This window comes from Microplitis demolitor, chromosome 2, assembly GCF_026212275.2.
Source record: "Microplitis demolitor isolate Queensland-Clemson2020A chromosome 2, iyMicDemo2.1a, whole genome shotgun sequence".
NCBI lineage: Eukaryota > Metazoa > Arthropoda > Insecta > Hymenoptera > Braconidae > Microplitis > Microplitis demolitor.
Window position 1 is genome coordinate 11,264,098 of NC_068546.1, and position 22,276 is coordinate 11,286,373.

The 22,276-nt window shown below is 34.5% G+C and overlaps 1 protein-coding gene across 1 annotated transcript in view; it reads left to right on the forward strand.

Annotated features, from left to right (window-relative positions):
* The window catches only part of LOC128667338 (lachesin-like), a 1,084,098-nt gene that overhangs the window by 819,477 nt on the left and 242,345 nt on the right, over nt 1–22,276 (forward strand). The window contains exon 7 of the mRNA XM_053736998.1: nt 10,169–10,389. Coding sequence (XP_053592973.1) covers nt 10,169–10,389 — 221 coding nt within the window. The remainder of the gene's footprint in view (nt 1–10,168; nt 10,390–22,276) is intronic.

Genomic DNA, 22,276 nt, shown 5'->3' on the forward strand with positions numbered 1-22,276 from the left:
GAACCTCTTGATTACTTTTAATAACATCGTTTGGATTAAAATGTAATTCGCAAATAAAATTGGTATTTTTTAATTCTTTGCCAAGAGCAGTGCTCCATTTGCTGAGCATTTCAATATCCTTTTAGAAAAAAATATTAAACTAAAATAATTACTTCTATACTACACAAGAAAAATAAAAATGTAACATTTTTTAAACATTATTATTTAAAAACTACACTAATGTAATAATGAATTATTTATTAACATAAATTTTTAAATATTATTTTGAGGTGACTCACTTTTGGTGCTTTGAATAAAGCCACTTTTCCTAAATGCTCACTTGCCTTTCGGCCACTAAGACAACCATCAACGGCACAACACTTTCCCATTTTTTTATAAAAATAATTCTAATAAATAAATTAATATTTTATATTTAATTTAATTTATTTTTTTACATTGACGAGCCAAGTTAGCCAGTCCGTATGTCCGTGTGATAATAATAATAGTATCGGTACCTCCTCAACACTCGCGCAGCCTGTGGCAAAAAAGAGAACTATGATCTGGGTCGATTATTTGTGTACATAAATAATGTGAAAAATCCTATACCGTTCGGACTCCTTGTATCTATACTTCGTGGTCTAACCAAGCGATATATCCAGCCATCTTATAACCAGAATACCAGGCAAGTAGACGGTATTCTTTACCAACTATTACTGATTTTGCCTGAATAGCAGGTTGAAGGAGAGTTCAAGTAATTTGGGAAATACGAGAACTTGACACGAGAACGAGTAAATTTGGAGGAGGTTACACGAGTCACACTCGACCCAAAACAACTACATGACCAAGAGAAAACAAAACACGGACTAGGACAACTCATGTAGGAGAAATGACGGAGAAAGATATCAACGTAAATTGTGATAGGTATTTAGAAAATTTCCCAGACAGGGAAGCCGTTATATTTCTTAATTAGAATACATTAAATAAACGTCGTGTCTGCATAGTATTGTCGTGTCAATTAATGTGTAATAAAATAATCGAAAAACCGGACTCAACATAATTAGCTCCGTTATTTCCAGGCAGTTTGTCTAAGTCATTTGATGGAAAATTCTTCTGGAATTTTTCAGGCAGGTCGTGTAAAGCATTGCCGGATAATCAATTGCGATCTAGTCAAAATTATGTAGTCATTAATATTAAGATAAAATGAATTATAAGTAAATTCAACAAATGAATGAAATAAAATCAATTAATAAAATCATCAACGTTAAATGTGCCGTGAAGTAAAACAAGACAATAAATGTGCAAGTTTTGAGTATTGGGATAGAGGTTGTGATAAATTGCTAAGCGGTCAAATAAAATAAATCATAAAACCGACCTGAAAAAATTGTTGACAAGGAAAAGGTTAATGGTTATAAGAAATTAGTTGTTGTGATGGATCCACTTATTTTATTAGCTAAATGTGGTCGTAATAAAACAAGGGTCCACACATGTGTAAGACTTAAGGTGTCTTACGTACCTGTCTAGCTATGCTCAGTGAATCTCAGGACGAGGGTAACCCCGTACTGAACCATGCAGTAATAAAATTAGAACGAGATTTTATACTAACCTTAACAGGAAGGTTTTTATTAAATTTATGAACTAAGTATAAATTCAAATATGAAACTATGGCATTCATTTAACGAAGTCGCTTTACAAATAGTGAATGAAACTATTAACGATATTTATAAAAATGACTGATGAAACTGATTAAACTTGACACGGCTAAATTATTAATTAACGACTCCTTGACTAATCAAATATTATTTTACAAATAAAATAGTTAACCCGACAATAAATCAAAACGACTCGAGTTACTCTAACGATCTCTAATCCAAACGAGTCCTTTCTTCCACCGATCCGTTTCCTTCATGACCAAAACCTCCAACCAGTTCCTTCCAAGTCCACCAATCCATTCAAAACCTTTCCAAATCTACCAGGTCCAATCCACAATAATTATTACATAATGTAATTTGAATAAACTTAATTAACTTAAGTAAAATAAGCTTCCACCTGAGGTGGGCCTATATGCTCTTGGCGCATTATAAGTATAAAAATCAGCACGTGTAGTATTAGTAGTAGATGGTAGTTGTAGTGAAACCAAGATGGTAGTAGTAGAGTACGCCCGTCCACGGCGGTTGCTGCGAGCCAAAAGAGTGACAGCTCGTCGTCTCTGGGCCTCGTATCTCTCCACTCAGGTTGGCCAACCCCTAGAACCAAATATCGGAAAACTCGACCGTAGCGACCCCGGCGCATCAGTGTTTGTATTTTTTTCAACATTGACAGTTGTTGAAGAAGGAGGGCGGATCTATTGGCGCGAGTCGAAATTAAATTAAAATCAAAATGCAGGAACATTTCACCCCGTTACATTGTTAAAATTATTGGTGATTTTAAAGTGGTAATTAATTAGATGAAAATTAATTTTGAATAAAAAAATAGGTGCAATGGAATTTTTGAATGTAAAGAGTGTGTGTGAGTTTAAAAAGTATAATTATGGAATTTGGTAATAATTGAATAAGTGTAATCACGTAGAGAGCCCAATGGACCGCGTGGAATAGTGTTAAGGGTTTATCACATAGATAGTCAAGGTAACTGCTGAATTAGTTGTAAAAGTCGCGTAAAGGGGCCAGGGGACCACGGAGGTATTAAAAATAAGGTTGTAGCCACGTAGAGGGTCTTGTTGACCGCGTGGAGCTTAGGTAAGAAAAGTGTGTGTGTTAAATAGTCCAGGGGACTTAGTGTGAGTGTGTGCGTGATGTAGCCAAAGGTAGTTAGCTTTATTAAGGGTTAATTAATAATTATTTTACAATCGTCAAAGGTAGTTGACGTTACGTAATAAGGTTTGTAAGGTTACAAGGTTATAGGGTATGTGTAAAATGAGCGAAAAAACTAATTGGATCTGGTTTAGGCGAGGTTAATTAAACAATTAAGAATTACTCAGATTTTGTCACTAAATAAATTATAGATTTACTTACACTTATTAACACTTAAAAATTATGAGAATTATGATTAATAGCGAATGCGACTAGATAAATTCTACGCGATAGCGAATGCAACTCAAAGTTATTTTATTCACGTATAAATTGACACGTGGTCAGTAGCGGTTAAGACAACAATAATTAATTAACAATTAATCATTGGCGAAAGAACAATTTATTTATTCTCAATAAATAGCAGCCTTGATATACTGTCTAAATATTGAGGATAAGTCAGTGTAGCGATTTAGTTATAATTTCACACAAGTTAATTACTGAAGCGGTTCAAACACGAGGTTGCAAGTAGCAAAGACACGTTGTAGAATCGTCTGAGCGAAGCGGTTAGACAGATAGTTGTAGAATGAATAATGGTAGCGTCGTTGAATCGTCGAGAAGCTTGGTGTCGACGTGGCAGCTTTGCTGCATATAACGAATTTTCCTATTGGCTTAAAAGCGCGCCGACAGGCATCAGTTGATAGTGAACTATCTCATAGGCTGACCAATATAAAACGAATTTTGTGATTGGTCAGCTTGTAGCGGGTTCTCAGGACGTCTTGACACGATCCTGAGTTAGAAATTGTATGTGCCGGGCCCAAGTAGCGAGTGACCCGGCACTATTCTGACCTTCAGTCAGTAGCGAGCTCGGCTTCTCCCGAACCGAGCGGAAATGCACGAAGCTTGATTTAAATTAATCAAGCTCGTGACTGAACAGGTATGAAATATTGTTAAGGTTGAATAAGTAAGGGTTAAAAATAAAATAAATTAATTAATTATAAATTATGCTTCCTCATTCTTCTCTTACAAATTAAATTTTACAGCGACCTTGACGATCTAAGATCCGGCTCTGGGAGGCTGTTATTACTTCCAGTGGTGTCCTTGATAAGGACGACCAGAGTAACAGCATAACCCTGTTACAGTGCATAGGCCTGGTAGTACAGTATCCTATAGAATATAAACATCTTTATGTCCGGAGATATTTTGTCCTCGAATATTAACGCACATAACTATTTGACTATGTTAAGGATATAATTATTGTATGTAGACATGTATATTATTGATTTAGTCACTGGCATCTTTGTAAGAACTTTTATGTGTTTCATTGCAGAGCCTAAGAAACTGTTAATGATTACACGAAACGTCGTGACTAATAAATAGTCTTAACTAATTTATTCGACCCTATACCCTTTAAAAGTAAGTAATTTATTATCAAGGATCGTAATTAGATAAACATCTATTGTTACTGATAATAAATAGCTATCCAGGTCAAAGTATCTCTGATGTATACTGAATATTTCTCAGCATTGATTCAATTATTTATGTTGTTTATAAGTGTCCATGTTTAGCCTGATTGGGGTGTCAATAGGCCTTCAGTAAGTCCTGGTCATCGATTATTCAATTTTCATTATTTCTTGACATTGAATTTTTGATCCAATGACAATATCTTCATTCATCCTTCATTTACTATTATATTAATATGAGGATGAGAGTTTTGAAGGATGGTGTAACAGGGTATTTTTCAACCTTGCCAAGTTTGGCCCCTTTATTAATTGTTGTCAATAAGGGCGCCACTGGAAGATAAGACTCGGCCTTCCAGAACCGGAGATGTTATATTTAAAAATTTCAGGGTCGTTGAATTTTATGAGAGTAAGAGAGGATGAGGAATTAAATTTATTACACACAATATTTTGTTAATATAATTTAACAAATTTTATTTATCTCAAAACAATTTTACCCACCGGGTTTTAATTCACTTATAATTACTTTATTACAATACTTAGTCCCCTGGACTTTATATAAAATTAAATTATAAAAATTGGCCCCTGGCCTGATCCCCTGGATCTAATTAAATTTTAGTCCCCTGGACTTTATATTAAACAACTAGGCAACCTGCCAGATCCCCTGGATCTAATTAAATTTAGTCCCCTGGACTTTATAAATATACTTTGGCCCCTGGCCTGATCCCCTGGATCTCCATTAAAAATTTGGCAACTTGCCAGATCCCCTGGATCTAATTATTTCCCAAAATATTTAGTTAAAAATTCCCCTGGAATTATTTCATTTCACACACACACACACATTGAATTTTATCTTTCTCTTATCCACAGGACTTAATTCACACACACACACCGAATTTAATTTATTTCTTTTCTCACTAACATTTTAGGTTACTTAATTTAATTACTTTTTATTTTTCTCTTATATATAATCATTTAATTAATTTTTAATAATTTTCCGTAAATTTTCTAACTCGAGTAACTGACGCTACCTCTCTCTATTTCGCGTCTTTTCTTTGCGTTAAACTTTAGATTTTTCATTACAAGATTTTACTGATTTTACTGACACCAATTTATTCTCTTCAACTTTTGTTTATTTAAATTCTCAATATTTTCTCACTACTTTTCACAGCACTTGATTATTGAATTTTCTTAGTCTCACTAATTCTTATGTATATATTTTCTTATTAATTATTATTAATTAAACTATAATAAATTTTGGCTTATAACCAATTTAATTTCTGGCTCCACGCCGAGAAATTTTTCCAATCTTAATTATTAGTAATTATAAAATTATTAATTTTGGGCTGTTATTAGTTAATTGTAATTAATTAATTTATCCCGTCGTTTTTAATTATTAAATAATAATAAGTATTTTAAATGATAAAAATAATTCAAAATTCTGGCCTCTCTGCCGAGAATTTGCTCTATTCAAGACACAAAGTTGTTAATACTTCTAATAATTTTACTCTCAATGTAAATTAATTTAATAATTCTGGCTTACCTGCCGAGAATTAATATATGCACAGCCCTTCGATATTAACATTAAACTTAACACTTATTCACCGGATGATACTGTTGGCGTCTCTCTAGCTTCCCTTGGTCTTTCCTTGGTTTCCGGTCTTCTGGAGAAGGCTCACGGCAGATGGACGTCCGTTAGGCTTGTCGGCTCGACCGACTCTCTCTCGATTTTGCGGCTGTCCTGTTGTTATATATTTTCAGCTCGGCCATTTTCGGAAACTTCCGGAAAATGGCCTCCCCACTTAATTAATTTTGGGACAGAAGTCCGAGCTTCTTTAATTAGCGCACCCGGCGACAAGTCGAAAAACTCTAACGGGTACTTATTTGGGGTTTCGGCTCGGGTAACTGACCAGCCGTGGGAAACCACGATTTTCCTTGATGATAAATTAAATTTTACCCCGTTACAATGGCTAAGCAGCCGGTGGCAGCGCCCAGGCCAAGATAAACTATTGGTCTGAATGGGGTGGCCGGTCGCAGTGCCCAAAAATACAGGAGATAATGTAGGTGAAGTATTAGGGTGCCAAATGACACTCCAAAGTAGAGTGTTAATAAATTTATAATTATTTGTGGGGCTTACTTTATAATGATGGTGAGTAAAAAAAAAAGCTGCTAGATCTGGATTCAGTGCAGCACTCGTCTCTCCTGAAGCCTTTGATTAAATGAGTTTCTTTTTACACTCCATTATTTATATATCAAAATATTAATTTATGACATCAAAATTAAAAAAAATCGGGATTTGCTTATAAAGAGTATTTTAATTTGTGTGGATTAGTTAAGGGTAAAATTAGACATTCGAAGAAAAAATATTTAGAGCTCCGTTTAAAAAGTTGTAAAAATTTTAAATCTTTCATCAATGATTTTTTTCATTTGGGACTCATTTACTGACGAAATTGAGTATTATTACTTTGAAAAATGTTTAATTAAATGCAATAATAATTTTGAGTTTAAAGTTCTAGATAACAATACTGTCAAAAAATCATTAATGAGATTAACTTCTGGTTCTATGGGTCCTGATAATTTTGAGATTAAAATTTATAAGATTTTATGACTTTCTCTTTAAAATCATATTACTGCATTATTCAATCAATAACTTTCATCAGGAGTTTTCCCCTCATCTTAGAAGCAGTCTTTTATTCTAACTACAAAAACTACGTAGTCCAACTAACTACTCGGAAGACAGACCTATTTCTTTACTATGTACGTTATCAAAATCGTCAGAGCGATGTGCCATGATCAAATTATTGACTACATATCATCTAAGAGTATTTTTGATGAGATTCAAACTGCTTTTTGTCAGGGATTAAATACGCAAGATGCAGTGTTAAAATTTTAGGATAATAATTGTTATTCTCTTTGAATTTATTTAAGCGTTTGACTCTGTAGTTTTTGAAATATTAATTTATAAGTTAAAAGGTATGGGATTTGATTGTATTTCGAATAATTGGATTATTTCTTATTTAAAAGGCAGATCGCAAACGGTAATAGTCAATAATATCAGCATTTCTGAGTGGAAAGAAATTTTTAGTGGTGTGTCGCAAGGTAGCGTGCTAGGTCCTTTCCTATTTCCTAATATTATTGTTAATGGTACTTAAATTGATAAATGTAAATCGGTAAAATATTCTGGCGTCATTCTAATCAATATACTTATTTAGTTATTACAAATTACTAAAATTTGTAAGAATAGCATGAGAACACTTGCGCAACTCAAAATAAACGGTGTTATCTTTAATTAACAATTAAGGAAAAAATTAGTTGCGACTTTAATATTTTCGATTTTTGAATATTGTGCTGTAATTTACACTGATATTGCAACTCAACAACAAACGAGATTACGAAAGAAGCTTAATGAATGTGTTCGTTACATATTTTGGATAACTAAGAATGAGCATTTAATAGCATATTACAAAAACTTATGCCGGCTCACGTTAAACTCAAGGCGTAAATTTTTCTTATCTTGTTTAATGGATAAAGCTTTGTATCTCAACCAAAAACTATTAATTAGAAATGATTTATCTATTATAGAGCGTCATTGTTGCAGAGGTGATATTCGTCAAGATTATAGTCTGCTGCCAAGTTGCTACCGTGCTGAATATGATAGGTCATTTCTAGTTAGTGCTATCAGAGTTTAGAATTAGTTACTAGTTAATTATACACAACAGCTAACTTTTCTTAAATTCCGTAAATCAAGTTATGAATGTTTTTTGAGTAAAAATAACTAACTATTCAGCGTCATTTGTGAGCATTTCTTTCTTACTTTCTTTTTTTTGATTAAACGATGATTGAGATTAAGAATAGATTAAGTATAAGTCATATAAATAATGTGCTACAGAAATTTAAATAATTTCCTACTGTATGTCAATTACAGCAATGTATCTTATATGTTTTGATTTCTTACGTATTTTGGATGACCGTATGGAGTTACGACTTCATGACCACTTAACAGTAAATAATAATAATCTCAGGGTCTCTATGAGAGTATCGAAGCAGTCTGACTCTTATCTACGTAAGCACTTTGGATTGTCTGCGGATAGACTGCGTCAACTTTCTAAAAATGCTTATCAGCGATGTTTTCGTTTAAACGGATCAGAAACTACAAATTAAGAATAATAATTCCATAAATTGTACTTATTTAACTAATCAATTATACAGGAACGAACCGTACAGTTTGCGTATTTTGATGATTTCTTAAGAGGAATGAAAGTTCAAAAGATTTTTTAGCGCTGATTCAGTGATCCAGATGGCTTTTTGCCATTTTTAGTGTTATTTTTCAAGTGAAGTTATCAAGTTTGTCCAAGTAATTCTTTCTTTTTATGTATATTTTCAAAAAAATCGGTCTGTTGGTTGACCCTGCGGGCCAGCTCCAAAGCTTCCCGCCTATTTCGAGCTCCTTGAGCTCGAAAAATTGTTGTAGATACATTTTCGAGCTTGAAAATACTTTTGGATGCCTTTGTTTTCGAAAAAAAAACGTTTTTTACCAAACGATTTTTTCTCAAACGATATCTCTTAAACGAATAAACCGATTGAGACGTTCAAGGTGGCAACTGGCGCGTTTTATTGAGTGCTACAACTGATGAGATTTTAAAATTGATTTATCTAGTCGTTTTTGAGAAATTTTAAAAAAACTACAAATTTTTTTTTTTTAATACTTTCGATAACGGTTTCTCTTGAAAGAATTGACCGATTTTGATGTTTGAGGTGGCATTCGACGTGGCTTATGAAGCTTCAGAGCCCAGCTGATTTTACAATCAATCCATAGAGTCCGTAAAAAGTTATCCGGAAAAAACATTTTTTAAAAAAGTTTATTTTTGGAATATCTCTGAACGAGCAGTACCGATCAAGTTTAATTTTTTTTCTACTTTCAGATATTCGCAAGCCGCGTCGAATGACACCTCGATGATCGAAATCGGTTCATCTGTTCAAAAGTTTTAGATATTTACATACGTACGTACGTACGTACGTACATACATACATACATACATACACTCGGATATCATCGTGAAATTAGTCAGGATAGCTTCCTAGAACCTGCAAACGTCAAGATCTCTTAGAAATTCGATTTTCGAAAATCGGACTGAAACCAATAACTTCCCGAATTTTTGAAAATTTGCAATTTTTTTAGCCGGAAGTTGAAAATTTTCAAAAAAGGGAAGTTGTTGGTTTCGGTTCGATTATCGAAAATCGAGTTTTCATCAGATGTCGATGTTTTGAGGTCCCAGGAAGCTTTTCTGACTATTCCTGGATGGACGTCCGTGTGTATGTGTGTGTGTGTGTGCCTGTGTGTGTGTGTGTGTGTGTGTGTGTGTGTGTGTGTGTGTGTGTGTGTGTGTGTGTGTATGTAAACTTTTTTTGTTCGACGATATCTTTGGAACGAATCAACCGATTCGAACGCGCTTGGTAGCAATCGAAAGGGCTCATAAAAACTTAGAATTTATTAAATTTTGGGGTAGATCGGTCATGTAGCTTACGAGTTATACGATGAATAAAAATTAAAAATTTCTTTTCGTTTTTGGTTTTTTGCGTATAACTTATAAACCACGCGTTCGATTTGCATCAAAATGTAATCGGTTTTAAGTCTTGTTGAGCTCTTTCGATTGCCACCAAGAAAGTTCAAATCGATTCATTCCATCCAAAGATATTGTCGGACAAAAATTATAATTTTTTAGTATAGGTACGTTTTACCGGCCTAACAAATTTTTGAGCTCTTCGAGCTCAAAAATTTACAGGTAACAATGTTTCCGAGCTTCCTGAGTTCATAAACAGTGGGAAGTTTTTGGGCTGACCTGCAGGGTCAGGTGGTTTTCAGATTATTTTTTATAGATATAATTATAATACCGCAAGATTTTACGAAATTTGAAGAATTAATCTGATTGATCCTTATCGTTGCAGTTTCTCCAATGCTTTCAATACCACATCAGCTCGTAGGTGCACCTCTTGGATATTTAGTTACACTTGAATGTTACACAGAAGCTCATCCAACTTCCCTCAATTACTGGACTCGGGGTGATGATGGAAGAATGATTCATGAAAGTCGAAAATACAAGGTCACATCGACAGCAGAAAAGCCTGTGTATCGAACTCACATGATGCTTACCATTTATGATCTTGAGGTAATTTCATTTTGCTTAAAGCTCAATTTCACGAAACAGAACACATCAAGATAAATGAGCTATTTGCATTTTTGAAGCGTTTAACATTACTTTAAACTTCATTTATAAATATTTAAGTATATATTCACGTTTGTTTTGAACATTTCTATAATGATTTATGGCTATAAGCCGACGTTTTACTGTGCTTATGATTATGATTTCTGCATTGTTGCCTAAAATTGAAAAAAAACCCTTGGATTTTTTCTTACTTACAATGCGTCTTTTTAAACTTCAATTAAACCATTTAGACATCTATATTTCAATTTCTAAATTTTGAATAACATTTTGGGAACATCTGCATTTTTAATTCTACGAATTTTCTCGTGAAATGTTTAAGATTCGTCTTCATACTCTTATAATAATGCATGATTTATAATTTTTTTCTATACAAAAAAAACCATGCCTTCTCTGCCCTTTCCTATCTTTACTAAGTACTTTGAGAATTTCTATCATAAATTCAAGTGAAAAATCGAGACATTTCGGATTAAGAACTGGAAGTCGCCAGTCTGCGATTATTTATTGATCTATCTATATCCGCCAATATATCTATTGGAGTGTTTAAAAAAAAAATCTTTTTTTTTTTCCAAGTCTGACGGTCTTGAAAGTTAGTCTTAAGTAACTTAACTAAGAGCTCAACAAATATTTATTTTCCTATTTAAATTGGACTGAAAAATATTTTTATTTTCCGGCTAAAAAAATCGAAGATTTTCAAAAATTTCGAGAAGTTATTATTTTCACCCCGATTTGCAAAAATCAAAATTCCAACAGATGTCGACCTTTTGAGGTTCTAGAAAGCTATTCTGACTAAATTCAAGATAAGATCCGAGTCTATATATGTATGTACGTACGTACGTATGTAAATATTCTGTAACTTTTGAACGGATAAACTGATTTTGATCGTCGAGGTGTCATTCGACATGGCTTGTTAAATCCTATAAGCACTGAAAATTTGAGTTTAATCGGTAGGTTACGTTTGGAGATAATTGAAAAATAAAATTTTTTCAAAAATGTTTTTTTTGAATAACTTACAATTCACTAGAAGGATTGATTCCAAAATCTAATCAGCTCTAAAACCTTGTAAGCCGCGTTGAACGCCACCTTAACCATCAAAATCGGTTCATTCCTTCAAGAGAAACCGTTACCAAAGAATTAAAAAAAATTTCTATTTTTAGTTTTTTTGAAATTTCTCAAAAACATCTTGATAAATCAATTTCAAAATTTGATCAGCTCTAGAACTCAATAAAATACGTCGATTGCTACCGTAACCGTCTCAATCGGTGAATTAATTCGAGAGATATCGTTGTAGAAAAAATGCTAAAAAACATTATTTTCCGAAAACAAAGGCATACAAAAGTATTTTCGAGATCGAAGAGTAAACCCTTCTAAAATAATGAATGTCTTTTCAACAACGGTTTCGAGTTCAAGGAGCTTGAAAGCAGTTAGTTCACTTTTTACTCTTAAGCGTTGTAGGGGGAAATTAACTACTAGATTTTTTTGTATTGATAATATGTAAAACATTCCGTAGATTACGAAAATAATAATAAGAAAGCTCAATTCAGCCGCGTTTCTTGTATACATGATAAAATAACAATGGGGAAGCCAAGACACCGTGTATTTTCATTAAAAAACTTCTATCTATTAATGTAAAACCCTATGATGACTGGTATTAAATTAAAGGGCGACAAATTCTGAATAGGAAATTTCAAAAACCAATCTCCTGGGGCCTATTATGTTCACGAAAAAAATTAATTAGAAAAACAAAATAATTAGTTGTTTACATTTTGTCACGCTGTAGGTAACAGAGCTGCAGTAAACTGAGCTAGAGGGCGCGTGCAAGCCCGGGCTCAGTGGTTGTCATCTACTGCAATTTAAAATGTTCTCACCATTCTGTGTTATGAAAATTATTATTATTTTTTTTATTATTTATTATTTCAATTTCATTGGAAAAAGTTAAATTAATAAATAATAAAAAAATAACTCCACGCGAATATTATTATTACGATGTTGGTGTAAGAACGAACACAGAATTGAGAAAAGAATGGCTTCTAAACTAGCCTACTTTAGCCACTTATTCACCGGATAATACCCTTGACGTCTATCTAGCTTCCTTTGGTCTTTTCTTAGTTTCCGGTCTTCTGGATAAGGCACGGCATATGGATGTTCCTTAAGCTTGTCGGCTCGACCGACTCTTCCCGATTTCGCTACTGTCCTGTGGTTATATATTTTTAGATCGGCCATTTTCGCCAACTTCCAGAAAATGGCCTCCCCAATTAATTAATTTTAGGACAAAAGTCCGAGCTTCTTTAATTAGCGCACCCGGCGACAAGTCGAAAAATTCTAATGGGTACTCATTGGGGGTTACGGCTCGGGTAACTGAGCAGCCGCGGAGAATCACGATTTTTCTTGATGATAAGTAAATTTCACCCCGTTTCAAACTGAATATAACTTTGTAAAGTTGTGTATGCAATAATTGTCATGAAAAAAAAAAAAAATCTAGCCGGGTCATGGGCTTGAACCCGAGTACTTCTGATTAAAAGTCTGATCTATTAACCGCTCTGCCAAATCACAAACTTGAAATGTAATGTTGATTATATCTATTTGGATAAAATTGAACCTAAGAAAATTAAAGCAGTCAGATAAAAGAATGATTTGATTATTTGTATTATATTCAATTACGTTATTGTTTATAGAGTAACTGGACAATTAACGGTATACCTGTTAACGGGGCAAGAACTACTTCGTTTGGTAAAAAAAAACAAGAAGTTCAAGATTTTTAAACTTAATTAAACTTTTTTCAATTTAAAATCTTAGTTTTTTATATTTAAATTTATTACAAAAATTTGAAATTCTCTCAGATATTTCGAAATTGGTCTCGTTAGCTTATTGGAAAAATTTTTCAACAAAGTTTGTATACTTTAAAATATTTAAAAATGCGGTAAACTAAAATATTTAACAGACTTCATAAGATTTATGAATCATTATAAAATCGGTTTTTCCGAACAATGTTACGTTATTTGGTCATTTCTAAATTATTTTACCAAACGTATGTGTACAGAAAACTCGAAGAACCTAGTATATGTGCCCATATCAGGGCATATCAAGCCATATCAAACCTGATCAAGATTTTTTTTTCACAAGCATATTAAAATATAAATACCCTTATCAGGTTATATCAGGTCATATCAGGACATATAAAAGAAATTATATACGAACATATCAAGTCAGATCAAGACATATCAAATCTGATATCGACATATCAAGTTGATATGGCTAGATATGACCAATTTTCATATCAGACTATATCAGAATATATCGAAAATTATATATGAGCATATCAGATCATATGAGGCTTGATCAGGAAATTTTTTCACACGCGAACATAAAGGACCGAAATACTTGCCAATGTATTATCCACACAAATGTTCAACTAATGACAATGAAGTTACACGAACGTAAAGCTTTACCTAGCTGCAACTCAACAAGATTTTTAGCTATGATAACATGCAATGTCCATTCGATGTATGATACTATTTCTGTTGAAAAAGATAAAAAGACCAAGACGGTACGTAAGCCGGGTAAAAAAGAAATGAAAGTGCCAATTAGACAGCTGGTACAAAAGTTAAAAGAAATATTACCTTCATTCATTCAATACATTGCTATAATAGCTCACAAACATCGGACCATTTCCGAACTTAAAAAAAATTCGACTAAGAACGAAGTTCCTACTCATATTGACTTTAGTAAAAATTATTGTTCCAAATACAATGAAGAAATACAAGCAGTCCATTTTTGCAGGGCAAAAAAACAAATAACACTTCATACCGGTGTATTATATGTACGTAACAATGATATTTTTAAAGCCCAAACTTTTTGCTCTTTATCAGATGATAATAGACATGATTCAATAGCAGTGTGGGCTCACTTAGTACCAATTATCGAATGAATTAAATCTAAAAATGTAAACATCAACAGAATCCACATACTGAGTGATGGCCCTATTAAAAAAAAAATAAGTTTATATTCCATATAGTATATTATTATATAAATGATTTATTTCCGGGAACATCATACTTTCCATGGCACGATTCAGAACCAGGCCATAGCAAAGGTTCACCTGATGGTGTGGGAGGTACACTAAAAGGAAGTGCCGACATAGCCGTAGCTGAATGTGAAGATATTGTAGACTTAAGCTCATTAAAAGACATTTTAATGGTTAGATGTCCTTCGAGTATGTTATTTGAAATTACTACTGATAATATCGCAAAAAGAGAAGACCTCGTCAAACAATCAGGCACTATTATCGCATTCCGTGGAACTCAAAAAATTCACCAATTTATGTTTACTGGTGATATGCTGAAATTCAGAAGCTTTTCTTGCTCTAAATGTATATGAAAATGTCATCATTTTCATCTGGGATACTACTCGTGTCCAATAAAATCTTGTATTTCACTCTTCTAATAAGTTTTCTATTAGTAACGATTCTCTCATGGATGCAACTTATGATATAGGTGACTATGTCCTTATCAGATGGAACCATGAAATTTATCTAGGAACAATAATTTCAGTTTCTGAGGAAGCCGCTTTCATAAAGAGTATGGAAAAAAGAATCAAATCCTGGAGATGGCCAACAATCAAGGATGAGCAGCTGTACCCCTGGACAGATTTCTTACAGAAAATTAAACCTCCAAAATTGATTCGAAGAGAATGCTATTCAGTAAGAGAAATAGATCAGCTCAGGCTGTAAGATTTAAGGTTAGATTCGATAGCAAGGTTGTAGACTCTGATCTATGAACGACTGATATATTATTAACTTTGAGACTGAGTAGGCTATTACAAAGATTTTAACTGTGTTCTAAAATCTCTATAAGAGATTTTGAGGTTTCTAAGGAAGTAGAATATTTTTGTTAATCTTCAAATTGCAATATTAATAATGCTTCATAGTTTTTAAGTTAGTATTCTTTAAAGAAGTTATAAAAACATTATGAAAATAAAAAACAAGATATTCTATAAAAAATGAATAATTTTTGTATTGATTCTTAAGAATTGCCTGTAAAGATCTTTCCCTCACGTTAGTCGTCATTCCCTCACTTTTAAGTTTTTAAATCATTCTTGTAAGTCACTTCAAATGAGTTTATTCTGGAGACCATTATGTCAGTAAAATTAAGGAACATATGTATTATTACAGAACTGACAGAAAAAAAATTTAAATTGATTGAAAAATTTTCTGATAATTTTTTTCTAGCTACTTTCGGAATTTCATTAGAAGTATCCTTAACATGGATCTTTAAAACAACCCAAAGTGTAGGCAATTCGGTGGCTGAGTGGTTAAAGCCGTTTTTTAACAATTTTTTTCAATGATCTCTCAAACAAATTGACCGATTAAGACGGTTGAGGCGGCAATCGACACATTCTATTGAGTTCTCGAGCTGATCGAATTTCGAAATTAATTTCTCTAGTTGTTCTTGAGAAATTTCAAAAAAATCAAAAAAAAAAAATTTATTTTTGGAATATCTTCGAACGCACTTGACCGATTAGGCTCAATTTTCTACGGCTTTTAAATATTAACAAGTCGCGTCGAATGACTTCTTAACGATCAAAATCAGTTCATCCGTTTAAGAGTTATAGATATTTACATGCATACGTTCGTACACACATACATACACTTAGACATAATCGTGAGATTAGACAGGATAGCTTCCTAGAACCTCAAAACGTCAAAATCTAATAGGAATTCGCTGTAGAAAATCGGACCGAAACCAATAACTTCTGAATTTCTACTAATTTTCAATTTTCTTAGCGGGAAGTTAAAAATATGACAAATTAAATAAATTTTTTTACATACTGATCGACACTTTATTTTATTAAATATTCTTTGGTGGAGTTTAGAAATCATTATTAAAAAATTGCTAAATACCTACAAGTAGTCATTGATACTGCAGAAAGAGCTGTCAAATTAACAGAAGAATATATTAATACTTTAACTAAAAACGAAGATCAAAAACAATATGTTACCTGGGTCAAAAATAAAACTTGATTTAGGCTTGGTTTACCAAGTTGAACTTTGGAGCCGTTTTTCACAAGACAAACTCGACTTTTCTTCACGGAAATATGAAATACATTGCGTTTTCGCCTTGGTTTAGACTCAACTGGTTTATTTAGTCACAATTTACGACGAAAAAGTTGAAATCAAGTCAAAATTGACACTGTTTAGACTTATTCGACTTAAAATGTAAGGCAAGGAAGCCTAAGTCAAGTCGAAACTGACTTATTTGACTTAAATTATAAGGCGAAAAAGTCAAAATTAACGTAAAATAATTTTTATACATTAAGGTGAAAGTCAGCCGAATAAATAACATTTTTTCGACTTGGTTTAGCAAGTCAAAAGTAAGGCGAATGATTATCGTGTTTAAAGTTAAGACGAATAGTTCAAACTAAGACCAAAAAATATAAATAAGTTGAAATAAGATCAATATAAGATGAAAACGTTCAAAAAGTTAATTAAAATTTAATTTAAGTCAAAAAAGTCGAGATCTTATCAAAAAATCGTCGGCAAATCGATAACTTTAAAAGAAAATAAGACGATTCGACTCTCAATCAAGTTTTATTTTGGACCCGGATACTCAAATCGTACAGTCTTTTTTTCAATAACACAGTTAAAATTTAATATTTTCCGCAATAAACAATTTACTTTTAAAGAAATAATGATAATTTTGAGGTCACAGGAAAAAAATAAAAAATTAATTATAAGTTTACCTTTAATTTTGAATAACTTTTAAACCTGCATATTTATCAAAAAACCATAAGAGACCGTTTTTGTAGTGTTCAATTTCCTACAAAACTATGTATTTCTCATATTTGTAGATTAACTAGCCTAGAAGTAAAAAATTGAATGTAAAATGCGCCGAAATCCCATGTTATTCAAATGGGAAATGTATTGTCTTTGAAGCACGATTTAATATGAATATTAAGGGCTTACATGGATCTGATAATTTTTTTAGGAAAAAAACAAAAAATTCAAGGGGCGTTGCTAAAAAAAATCAATATGCCAAATTGTTGAGGGGCAAGGTTCATAGTGCTAGTATGTTCCAAAATATACCAGAATGTATTAGTTATACTAATGACCATGCCGACTTAGATATAGTGGATAATTCTTGCCGGTATACCATTCTAAAAGGACGTGTATCTTATATTTACAGATACATTGTAATATATGTGTAATTAATTAATTAATTAATGTAACGGAACCTTAGTCCACCTCCGCGGACCGGAGGCCGAGGCCTCGCCCTTTTGGGCATACTCGCGCTGCGCAAATCTTCTATTTTCCACTATAATATTATAAAAGCAAAACATTGAGCAAGTTCAATATTGGCGGATGTCATAACCCTTAGGATCAGAGATCCTTTGCATGTAGGTGCCGAACCAACAGCCACTACGAGTCCGACCTCAAATGGGCCCATGCACTCCTTCCGTCTCAGGAAATAAAGAGACTCTTAGTCAAAGTGGGGCTTGGAATAATATATGTGTAATATATTTAACACTAGCTGACCCGGCGAACTTTGTTCCGCCTTAAAGGCAATAAATGAGCAGTTTTTACGGCTATATATCGGCGTTTTTACGGCTATATATCGCTTTGTACTGTAGTGAGTCTATCAGATCATAGTCAGCATTAATTAACGTTATAGTCAATTACACTTAGTTAATTGGGTTAATTAATCAGGATATTTGTTACACTTAGTTAACAATTATAATAACCAGTTAGTGTTATACTAGTATTGGGTAAATAATACAGTTATTGGAGTATTCTCAGTAGCTAAGCCCTGTGCACTTAGTCACAGTAACAGTAATATCACACGCAGTTAGTTGTATGATATTCAGACAATTGTACTAGCATGTATGCGTTCTGGAAGAACTGATAATTATTAGTTAAATAAATAATTATTCAGTCAGTAACTGAACCAGTGTTTGAGTGAATTCACTTGATTGTCCAGTCAGCTCCTTATATTTAAGCATAAGGGAAGCAGCACCTGAATACGAGCGTCAACGTCCAAGAGGGGTATCCTGAAGGACCTACAACCAGCCAGTTCAAGGACATCTAGAACTACACCTCCGAACTCCAGATTAGGCTAAGTACTAGTATTAGTTTAATTTGTAAGGCCACTTCAGGTATGAATAAATGACAGACGAGTCTTATAGCGAGCTAATATACCATAAGCGCAAGTGTACGTAAGCCCTAACGTAACAATTAAGAACCTACCCGTCCTTATCATCAGGTTATGGGCCCAGATAACGCGGGTATCCCATTGTAAAAATTGAAGTGGTTATTAATTAAATAAAGAAGTTATTTGAAAGCACGTGAAAAACGCGCAAGAAGCGGCGAGAAGTTTCGATAGCATACAGTGGCGTGGAATTCGTCATTGTGAGACACTAGGCGTAAGAGCTCGAACATTTTTGGTTGGAAAACCGTTGTGTGTTGTGACTAGCGTAAAAGTCGATAGTGTCGATTTTTGTGGTTGTTAAGAGAACAGTAAAACTGCTTTTTCAATAAAAATTAACCCCTTTACCAGAGAGAATTACCAGTCGTGGAAAACACAGATGAAAGTTAATCTCATGAGTCATAAAACGTGGGAGTATGTCGTCGGTGAAAAAACCAAAACAACAACAGGACCAGAAGCTATCGCGGCGTGGGTCAAAAAGTACAGGAGGGCGATGGCAGATCTTCTGATTGCGTTGGGGACAGATGAGGCAGCAGCGTATGATGATTTGGAGACATCAAAGAAAATCTGGAGTAAGATCAAGGTGACGTATGAATCTGGGGGACATGCGCGAAAAGCGTACTTGCTGAAAAAGCTGACTTTATCGAGGATGACAGAGGGGGATGATGTGAGGAAAGACATCACCGAGTTTATCGAGACAATGAAGAGACTGCAATAAGTTAAGCTCGAGATAGCCAACGAGATGTTGGCGACCTTGTTGTCGAACAGCTGACCAGAAAGTTACACAGTATTTAAAACGTCGACAGAAACACAGAAGGTGTTACCATTACTGGACCAACTCAGGGTCAAAATTCTGGAATACCAAGAGAGACATGCAGGGCAACATGTCAAGCCAGCACAAGGAGCAATGTATTCAAGGCAAAATCAAAAGAAAAAAGTCGAGTGTTTCAAGTTCTATAAGAGAGGGCATATCGCAAAGAACTCCCTAGAACAAAACAAAAGAGAATACAATAGTACGAGAAATATAAATTAGTCGTCGTTAAGTTCCAATGAAGAGGCTATTTACAATAGTAGTGGTAATCCGTGTTGGTGTATAGATAGTGGTGCGACCAGTCATTTGTGTAACAATAGAGACAAATTTAGTGAATTTAAGCCTAAATGTGCGGAGTTAAGCTTGACAACTGATAAAAACACTAAAATATTGGGAACGGGAAACGTTTCAGTAAAAGTGTTGACCGGTAAAAGACAGTGGGACATTGGGTTTAAGAACGTATCTTACGTACTAGATTTGAGAACGAATTTATTCTTGGTGGCACGAGCCACAGACTTTGGACATACGGTGACCTTTAGGAAAACTGAAGCAGTTGTAATAAATAAAAACAATGATGTGATTATGCGCGTTCACAGACGTGGAAACTTGTACTCTATAAAAGACATCAAAGTGTTAGCAATGCCGAGACCAGTGAAAAACTGGGGATAAATAAATGGCATGAAACGTTGGGGTATGTAAATGAGCGAGACCTGAAGCTCATGGCTAAAAATAAATTGGTGTATGGCTTGGAAATAAGCGATAGTGAAAAGTTATCAGAGTGTGAGGTGTGTATACAAGAAAGACCAGACTACCTTTCCCTACGACCAGTGAAGATAGTCAGAAGATAGACTCAGAAGTTATTAGTAATAATGCATTCAGATGTATGCGGACCAATGCGACATGCATCTGGCTCAGGGAAAAGATATTTTGTCACCTTCATTGATGACAAGTCAAGATGGTGTCAAATATACTAGATGAAAAATAAATCTGAAGTCCTGGAGAAAATCAAGGAATACAAGAACGAGGTGAAAAACCAATCTGGGGAATGAATAAAGGCGTTACAATCAGACAACATAAAGGAGTATTGTAACGGGGAATTCAGCGAATATCTACTAATAAACGGAATTCGGAGAAGACTAACTGCACCTCCCCCCCCCCTTCCCAACAGAACGGCATTACAGAGAGAAAGAACCAAACACTAATAGAAATGGAACGATGCATGATGCGGCAGGCAGGGATACCCCCTCACCCGTGGGCCGAGGCGTTAAGCAATGCAAACTATACAAGAAATAGATGTCCGACCAGTGCGTTAAACGGAGAAATATCGTATTGTGTGTGGAAGGGAAAACCTCTCACGGTTAAACACATGCAAGTGTTTGGAACAAAAGCTTTCGTCTTGGATAAGACGCAAAAGCGCGGGAAACTAGATTCCAGGTCAGCACCAGGAGTAGGGTATACACTTACCTCGAAGGCATAGTGCATCGACTTTCCGCGAGACAGATCAGTAAAGACCACATGGGAAGTGAAGTTTGTCGACCAGATTGGTTTTAAGGGCGAGTATAAGGATATATTTGAAAACGAGAGAATCACTTAGATAATAGAGGAGCAGTGCGAAGAGCAGTGTGAAGAGTAGTGTGAAGAACTCGAGATGCCGAGCGAAGAGCCGGAGAAGCCCGAACCAAAAAAAAACAACAGAGGCCCTAGAGAAAGAGAGGGGCAACAAATGGGAAGGCGTAGGTTTACCCAGCAAGAGAGGCCGGGACGTCCGATTTACATTCGGACAGGATTGGTAGGAAGACCGAAGAAAGCATACGTCACAGTACCAGACGAATAGAGTGGGGATGACCACGGAGATGCTAGCGAAGAAGGGAATGAAGAAAAAGAGGATAATGCGATGGACGAAGATGTAATCACATCTCTAACAGTGACAGAAAATTCGACTATATGGAAACAAGTGAGCAAGATAGAAAATGCGGACTCGTGGAAGATAGCGTTTGAAGAAGAGATGCTAGCCCAAATAAAGAACAAGATATGGGAAATCGAAAAAAGACCCAGAAACAGCAAAGTAATCGGAAGTGGCTAAGTATTTTGCACTAAGTCTGATGGCAAAAGAAAGGTCAGGTTAGTTTCAAAAAGATATTCTTAGACGCCAGGAGAAGATTTCACCGAGACATTTTCACCAGTAGTGAGGTCAACGTCAGTGAGAATCATGGCGGCAATAGCAGCAGAATATGACTTGAAAATTCACCAAATGGACATAGTGACTGCGTATTTAAACGGAGAGTTGCGCGAAAGTGTATACATGGAAGTGCCCGAGTATATGCATGAGATTATCGAAAAGATAATTGCGGGTGAGCCCATCGGTGTAGGCGGGAAGGTAATACTTGACGGGAAAATAAAAGAAACCGCGAAGCGCTGGAGAGAGGGCTTGAAAGCGGGGAGTGACAGCGTGTGTGCTCTGAAAAAGTCGTTGTATGGGTTGCGCTAAGCCGAGGTTGAGTAGCATAGAAAATTATTAGATAGACTAAATGTATTAGAATTTAATGCAGTGCCACAAGACAAATGTTTATTTGTTAACCGGAAAGGTGACAGAGTGATGTATATAGTAATATACGTTGATGATGTATCATTAGCCAGTGACGACGAGGTCTGCATCGGAGAAAATAAGAAAGCGTTGTCAAAGTCATTCGTGACTAAAGATCTCGGGGTAGTTAAAAGTTCTATAGGGATTGAGTTTGAGCGGGACGAACAATCACGTGCGTTCTTGAGACAGAGGCAGTATACCAGAGCCGTACTTAAACGTTTTCGGATGGATGAGTGTAAA